The sequence below is a fragment of the Mus caroli genome, chromosome 4, assembly GCF_900094665.2.
Source record: "Mus caroli chromosome 4, CAROLI_EIJ_v1.1, whole genome shotgun sequence".
Classification (NCBI taxonomy): Eukaryota; Metazoa; Chordata; class Mammalia; order Rodentia; family Muridae; genus Mus; species Mus caroli.
In genome coordinates this window covers 113322098-113330383 of record NC_034573.1, presented here as the reverse complement: position 1 = coordinate 113330383, position 8286 = coordinate 113322098, and the positions used below count along the sequence as shown (strand labels likewise).

The 8286-nt window shown below is 40.9% G+C and overlaps 1 protein-coding gene across 4 annotated transcripts in view; it reads left to right on the top strand.

Moving 5' to 3' along the window:
• Macf1 (microtubule actin crosslinking factor 1) overlaps window positions 1-8286 on the top strand; it is a 338558-nt gene that overhangs the window by 138296 nt on the left and 191976 nt on the right. For 3 of the 4 annotated variants that reach the window (XM_029476566.1, XM_029476567.1, XM_029476565.1), the window contains exon 3: window positions 5026-5115. In XM_029476566.1, the coding sequence (XP_029332426.1) occupies window positions 5026-5115 (90 nt within the window). Of the gene's footprint in view, window positions 1-5025; window positions 5116-7289; window positions 7386-8286 lie in introns of all 4 variants that reach the window. The other variant, XM_029476563.1, reaches the window with a different exon arrangement.

The following is an 8286-nucleotide window of genomic DNA, read 5'->3' as shown; positions in this document are numbered from 1 at the left end:
AAAAACAAAAACAAACAAAAAAAAACCCAACGCCTCTTCCCTAGCCATCTGAGTAGCTCAGACTAGAAGATACATTCCTCTGAGTTGGGCACATTCTCTGAGTCCAGAGACAGCATTCACTCTCCTTCTCACTCTCCTGACTTCAGTGGGCGTTTCTAGACTCTACTTTTGTGCCTTCTATTGAGCACAAGTCTTGCTGAGTAGAAGTTAACTGTCATCCGTTTCTAGTGTGTTAGACTTTGTCTTAGAGACTGACTTCCCTCTCCCACTTTAGAGACCCACAAATTCAGAAATCTGTCTGAGGTTACCAGGCTGGCTCACTCTCACTTTTCCTGTATTTTTATGGACGAGTAGGGTTCCCTTGACCCTGTGTTGTTATTGTACTGAGCATTGAACCCCAGGACTTGCACACGATCCACAGGTACTAAGCACTACATCTTTCCAAAAATGGACATGAGAATATGAAACACACTTTCATCTTTTAAAACTTCTGTTGCCGGGCGTGGTGGCACACGCCTTTAATCCCAGCACTCGGGAGGCAGAGGCAGGAGGATTTCTGAGTTCGAGGCCAGCCTGGTCTACAAAGTGAGGTCCAGGACAGCCAGGGCTATACAGAGAAACCCTGTCTCGAAAAACCAAAAAAAAAACCAAAAAAAAACAAAAAAAAACTTCTGTCATGTAGTTGTTCTACAAAGCTAGACCAAGGACACTAAGCTGTCATGCTTCTTTCTAGTACATTATCTTAGAGGATCAGGTTTTTCACTATCAAAGAATGCCACATGAAAACTCTTGTTTCTTGTTGTTGCTGTAGAGACCATAGACATCTTTAAATGGAAAGAACACAGCTAAAAATAAGGGCTCTGTGGTCTGGCCCCAGCACTTACAGACACTTCCCAGCAGTGGCGCATGGCTGTGGGCCCAGGTGCTTGGGAAGCGTGATCATGTGGGTCAGTTGTTCAGAGTGGCCTCAACAATGCAGTAGGACCCCATTTCAAAGACAAAACTAGCCCAAAAGAAGAATCATGTGTACCAAGTGGGTTTTTTTTTTTTTTTAATGGAAAGGCATGAACGGTGTAGTTTTTTGATACAAAGTTCCTCTAGTCTATGTTGGTCTTCAACTGCCTCATCTTCCTGTTTCTACTTCCTGAGAGCTGGGATTATAGGTGTCTGCCACCATGCCTGTTAAATATATGATTAAAAATAATAAATCTCTTATTTGATGTCCCTTTTCATCAATTATTAACTATTTTCTAACCTTTACAAAAGATCTATTTTTGTGTGTATGTGCATGCATGCACACCCCCATCAGTGTGCTGGTGTATCACATGTGTGACCAGAAGTCATTGGATCCCTGGGAGCTAGAGTCTAGGTGGTTGTGAGCCACCTTACAGGGTGCTGGTGACTCAGGTCTTCTGGAAGAGCAGGCTGTATTCTTGAACAGTACTCTTTCTAAAAAATGATACCAGATGGTAAACCCAGGTGGTGTACATGTCAGGCTAGCACTTTGCACTGAGCTATGTTACCAGGTCCTGACTTTTTTTTTTTAAACTTTCCATTCATTAATTTATGGTATGATTTCATTTACATCCTTCCCTTGAAAATGTTTTCCCTCTGCAACTTGTATACTTGCATGTACTCACAAACAAGCAACTTACACTAATTTATAGGGGCATAAACATTTTTTTAAAGGATCCAGCAAGATAACCGGGCAGTGGTGGTGCACGCCTTTAATCCCAGCACTTAGGAGGCAGAGGCAGGAAGATTTCTCAGTTCGAGGTCAGCCTGGTCTACAGAGTGAGTTCCAGGACAGCCAGGGCTATACAGAGAAACCCTGTCTTGAAAAACAAAAAACAAAACACAAACAAAAAATTAGCAAGATGAGTTAGTGAGTAAAAGCAGTTGCCTGATGACCTGAGTTTATTTCTGGGATCTCACTGTGGACAGAGAAAACTGACTCCTGAAGTTGTCTTGACCTTCATAGACAACACACATACACACACAGAGCACACATAAAATGATGGGGATGATAATAATGAGTCTCTTTATAAGAATGTAGAACAGTTGTAGCCATTGCCCATCACCCTCCTTGAGCCTTGCAGCACCCCCTCCCCCTCCCCTCCCCCCCACCTCCCACCCCCACGCTGTGCTTTCTTGTTTATTTTCCCTGCTTCTCTTATTGCTTCTGCCTTTTCTTTGCTTAGTGTCCCCCGCCTGGCCTTTATTTTATTGATTATTTTTCCATATGCTGCCTGCCAATTTTGGCTTCTCCCTGAGGCTCTGTCCCTAGCACTCTGTTCTTTCTTGCCCCTATCTTTAAAGCCTAGCAGTTCCTAAGTCTTTAACTAATGCCTCAGTGCATGTGACTTCCAAATTGAAGTCCTCAGCTGACCCAGGTTGAATGCTGACAGTTCACCACTTTAAGAACATTTGGAGGTCTTTTCTCTGCATTTTAAACTTGCAGTATTTAAAGTTTAATTCCTCTAGAGCTTTTCTCTTCTAACTTTCACGATCTGTTCATTTGTTGATAGTGAACTACAATTTTTCTACAACAAAATCTTGAAACATTGAGTCGTTTGAGGGAGGAATGTTGCACTGATGGTTTGGTTGGCTCTGTAGACTTAGGAGAGCCTAATGCTAAATTTCCAGCAATTTTGTAAGTTGGTTGGAAATATAATCATTATTAAAATTAAATTAAAAATTTATAAATACAAGTATATATAAAATAAAAGCTGTAAGTACATGAGGTTTTTCCACATATGACAGCTTGAATTTGGTTTTAATAGAAGTATTTTTACCATGGAAATCAGCAGTGCTACTAAGTCTGAACCAGATGTCTGGCTTGTTCTTTGTCTAGAATGAAGACTGTGGTGGACAAAGTATTATCTTGTACATACATTTTAAAATGTTTAGGTCTAGATACAGTGCAATATTCTATTATTTTAAAGCTATTGTTCATTGTAAATCAGTTTCTACAACTATGATCCTTACCCCCCACCATCACCCCATTTTTTTTTTTTTTCTTGAAAGGTCTCACACAGCTCAGACTGGCCTCAGACTCACTAAATAGTTGAGAATGACTTTAAACTTTTGCTTTTTTATTTGTTGTTTGTTTGTTTGTTTGTTGAGACAGGGTATCTCTACATAGCCCTGGCTGGCCTGGCTGGCCTGGCTGGCCTCACACTCAGAGATTTGTCTGCCTCTCTCTGCCTCCTGAACGCTGGGATTGAAGGTGTGCACTACCTCTTGCATGTTCCTCCCAAGTGCTAGGATTGTAGGTTTATGTCAGTAGCCTTGTTTATGTGCTGCTGGGCATTGAACTCAGGGCTTTCTGCATGCTAGGCAAGCACTCTATCAACTGAGCTATATCACCAGTCCAGACGCACCTCCCCCGCCCCCTCCCCCCTGTGTGTATGTATGTATGTATGTATCTATGTATGTATGTATGTATGTATGTATGTAGCAGCTTCCATTCACCTTGTTTGTAAGACAGGAGTTGTCACTAAGAGCTGAGATTTTCCAGTTATCTAAGTTGGTTGGTCAGCAAGAATGTCTAATCTCTTCTCCTGTGATTGTAAGCGCTTGCCATTGTATCCAGCACCTTGTGTGAGTGCTGGGGATCAAACTCACTTCTTCATACTTATGAGGTAGACACGTTGTAGACTGAGCTGTCTCTCTAACTCCAAGCTTACTTTTTATTTTGAGACAGGGTCTCACTCTTGTAGCCCAGGATAGTGTAGCCTCTGCTTCTCAAGGCTAGGGTTATAGGTATCCACCACCATGCTGAGCTTAAACTCATTACTTCTGAAAATAGCCTTTCTTTTGTTACCTAGAAAATTATTTATGTAGAAATTGTTTTCCTCCTGTTTTTACCAGTCTTCTCCTGGTGTCACTTAGTGAAATTGTTGCTAAACTTGGAGAGAGTCAGAAGACCCATGGTAGCTAAGCCACAAGACTTGCTTTCTTCCACTTCTTCTGTGGAATAGGACTAGTAACCTCTCCAAGACAGTTGTTGGGATTAAGTAAAGAAAACAAGATGGTGACTGAGCATACAGCCTAGTGCTTACTGGGGAAGACCAGAAAGACCAGGCTGAAGCCAAGACTTCCCCTTTGTGACCTTTAGCAGTACTAAATCCTCATTTACAAAACAGAAACAACAAGAGCATTTCTCACAGATATGAGTGATATATGAGATAAAATATAAAGCGTTTAGTATCTACCGTGTTTGACGTCAACCACATTTGCCAAAGTCAGATTTGTTTTATCATAGTTTAGTTATAAAATTGAATTTATTTCAATTAGTATAATTTAACAATTAAAGATAATTCTCATTCATTATCAGATCATGGAAGAGAAGGGTCAAATTGAAGTACATTGAGTGAAATGTTGGCTGCCTTGCCCTTGCCTAGTGCCTGGTGCCTAGTGCCCTGGAAGGATTTTCTGACACTGAGTGGACTCATCTGGCCATCTTAACTCTCCACCAATCACATTTTACTCCATAGTCATTCTTGAAATGTTTTTAGGATACATGAGTCCCCATCTCCTTTTCCAGACTTTCTAGAATATTGCTCAGTGTTGTTTAGTATACAATCAACCTGGCTTTAGCACATGTGGTGCGATAAAAACACTGTTGATTCCATATGGATTTTACTCGGACTTGGAAATTACTGAGTTTTATTATTGCTGCTGCTTCTTTTTTAAAATATGGTTTGGACATATTTTTTTAAATGATTTATTTATTTATTTTATGTATATGTACACCATTGCTTTCTTCAGACATACCAGAGGAGGGCATCAGACCCCATTGCAGATGGTTGTGAGCCACCATGTGGTTGCTGGGAATTGAACTCAGGACCTCTGGAAGAGCAGTCAGTGCTCGTAACCACTGAGCCATCTCTCCAGCCCTTACTATTGCTTCTTGATTCACATTTTTTAATTCATAGATTTATCTAGAACTAGATGTCCTCTGGAGGATGGTCAAATGATTCTAGATTAGGTAATGACTGGCTTGTCATATTTTCTTTACAGGTCCGCAAGCACATCAATGATCTCTATGAAGACCTTCGGGATGGACACAACCTGATCTCCCTGTTAGAGGTCCTCTCAGGCATCAAGCTGGTGAGCTTCTTTCTTCTAACGAGAGTCCTATAAGCAAGGCTTCCTGTAGCAGTAGTTTAGTGCTTGCTCCATTGGGCGGGAGAGAGAAGTAGATGAGTTATTGATAACACTTTGTTTCTCACTCAGGCATATAGTTTACAGGTGACATCATCTCAATTTATACATTATGTATTGTCATGTGAGGTCTCTGTACCCTGAGTCCTAAGGATTTAACTTGAGACTTCATGCCTGTTAGAAGGCATTGTGTAATTAAATTTTGTCTCCAGCTTTAGGTCTCATGCCTTGATAAAATCAGAAATACTTTTATTTTGTACTTCCGGACACCTTCTTTGTCATTCCTCATCTCTCTCTAGATACTAATCTTTCAGGAACATTATATTCATGTTTAAAATTTTTCTGGGGAATAAATTGCAGTTTTCTTTGTATAGGTTTTTTTCTAGTTTGTATAGGCTTCCCTTTTCTCTATTATGTTTTTGTCTTTTTCTCCTAATTTTCTGTGTTTAGCTAAGCATTTGAAGTTTTTAAGAACCCAGGTGTTTGGAGTTTCTCCTACTTTCCTCCATGATTTGTTGAGTCTCACAAATGTGGAAAAATGCTGAAGCTTGGTCTGAGCGAGCCTGTCCTCATAAAGCAGTGTTTACACACAGGCTCTTTAAATATGCTGGCCTGTCCCAGTGCTTGTGGGAAGCCCTTTCCTATAGAGAATCCTGGCTGAGACTCCTGGCCCTTCAAAGAATACCTCTCACACTTGCTTTGTTTAAGGGATTAAAATAACATTCCTTTGGCCATTGTTTCAAATATCTAAGCACAATGGAAGCAAGTGTTCTTGGTGGTTCAGTGTCTTTCTTTCAGATGCTATAGGCAGTGCAGTTTTCATTGGAAACATCCATGCTTGAGTATTAGAAGCATCTGGGGGGCGGGGGGGAGTCTGCAGAGGCACACAGTGCAAGCACTCTAAATCTTAGCCCACTCAGTGCTTCTGGTGGATTCTTAGTCGTTTGTTGTGTTAAAGAATAGTTTCTTTGGCACACTAGATTTCATTGTTTATGTGATGTTCAACTCCTTCTAGGATTGGGGCTTAGCTTCCTGAGCCCTTTGTTTTGGGTTTACTTTAAAAACAAAAAACTCTTAGTAGTACAGTTATTCATATGTATTTTTAGTGGTCAGAATTGCCATAAGTGCTGGGTGTGGTGGCGCACACTTTTAATCCCAGCACTTGGGAGGCAGAGGCAGGCAAACTTCTGAGTTCAAGGCCAGTCTGGTCTACAGTGAGTTCCAGGACAGCCAGGGCTACACAGAGAAACCCTGTCTCAAAAAACAAACAAACAAACAAACAAACAAAACAATAACAACAACAACAAAAAACAGAATTGCCATAAGCCTTTGTTAGCATAGTTAGCATGTGTAATTCCTGTTTCTCGTCTGGCCTTCATTTATTTTATTATTTTTTTTAAGATTATTTTTAAGATTTATTTATATATTTTATGAGTACTCTATGTGCATGTGTACCTGTGTGTCAGAAGAGGGCATCGGATCCTTACAGATGGTTGTGAGCCATCATGTAGGTGCTGGAATTGAACTCGGGACATCTGGAAGAGCAGCCAGCACTCTGAACCACTGACTGGCCTTCATTTATTAATCTAGTAAGATATCAGAATTCCAATCCTCTCTGCTGGGTGTTATTCTTCAGCACTCATTCAGTGTATCTCCTACAGTTGACTGTAGTGTCAACTGTAGGTGTGTCAACAGTGGTTTTCACATTGGAAAGTCATTCTTTCTGATGATACTGCGTACCACACAGGGTAAAGGTGTTCCCATTTAACTTTTCTTCTTAACCTTTGAAGATGTGGGTGTTTATGGAGATGCTCATATTATCTTCTCACCAGAAAGCATCTGATGTCTTTCAGAGTTGCTCTTGTCATAGTTCCAACCATAACAGGATTACAAATGTAGGATGGGTAGACATGAAGAATTGAAGATGTTCTCAAAATAAGAAGTGTTCAGTGTCCTCTTACTCTGATGTTGATCTGACTTTTTTCTTTCTTTTGGAAGTGGGAGGTTTTTCATTTTTAGATAAAAAACATTTATTCATTTCTCCTTTGTGTGTGTATATGCGTGTATGTGTGCTTTCTTTTCTGTTCCTCTATTATGTTTTTTTTGGTTGGTGGCCAAAGGAGCCAGCAGGGCTGAAGACCCTTCGTCTCGTGAGCATGCCCTCCTGGCGTCATACAAACAGCGAGGATCAGGAAGAGGAAGATGATGATGATGTAGTAGGTCTTTTGGGGATGCTAGCATCCCAGCTGGCACTTCAGGGCCATCAGAGGCCAGACTTTTCAAGGTCTCCAAGTAACTTGATCACCAGTTGGCTTCCCCTTCCACCAGGGAATCTGGGTCCCAAAGAAAGTGGTTAAAACTAATTGTGCCTATTGCTACTCTTAGATGATCCTGTAGTGGCAATTATGTTGCTTATCTGAGAATGGTTGGCACAAAACCAGTCACAGTACATGGGAGTATCAAGTCCTTGTGACCTGGAGACCTATGGCTTTCTGCTGGCCTTGTTGTATTGTCTGAATCTGACTGCTGAACTGTGGAAGGGTTAGCTGACAGCATGAAAATTAATTGCTCACGATTCCACAATATAGACTAACTGTATTTTCTCTCCACTTCTAGCGTCTGGTTTCTCACTAAGCACCTGTCAATTGTTTTCAAAATTGAGTGTTGTTTGCAAACTCACTGCATGAGATACTCTGGCCTTGGTCAGTAATCTCACTAGTTACTGTAAGGAACAGAGATTTAATTTGCATGTTCTTGGACTATTAACTATTGGTGGAGGGTCCATTAAGAATAGAGATTAATGTTTGTAAGAGGAGCCTTTTCTGCTTATAGGTTCTAAATTAGAACCCATAATCTTTCTCCAGAAATGGGACAATACCCCCAACCTATGCCCTCTTAAAGTCATCTCCTCATCTCCCTTCCCGTTGTCTTACAATTGTATTTAGACTGCCATTCTCTAAGCTGTATTCTCCATTGATCTGAAATAACTTAGAAAAGGTTCTTGCGGGCTGGTGAGATGGCTCAGTGGGTAAGAGCACCCGACTGCTCTTCCGAAGGTCCANAGTTCAAATCCCAGCAACCACATGGTGGCTCACAACCACCCATAATGAGATCTGA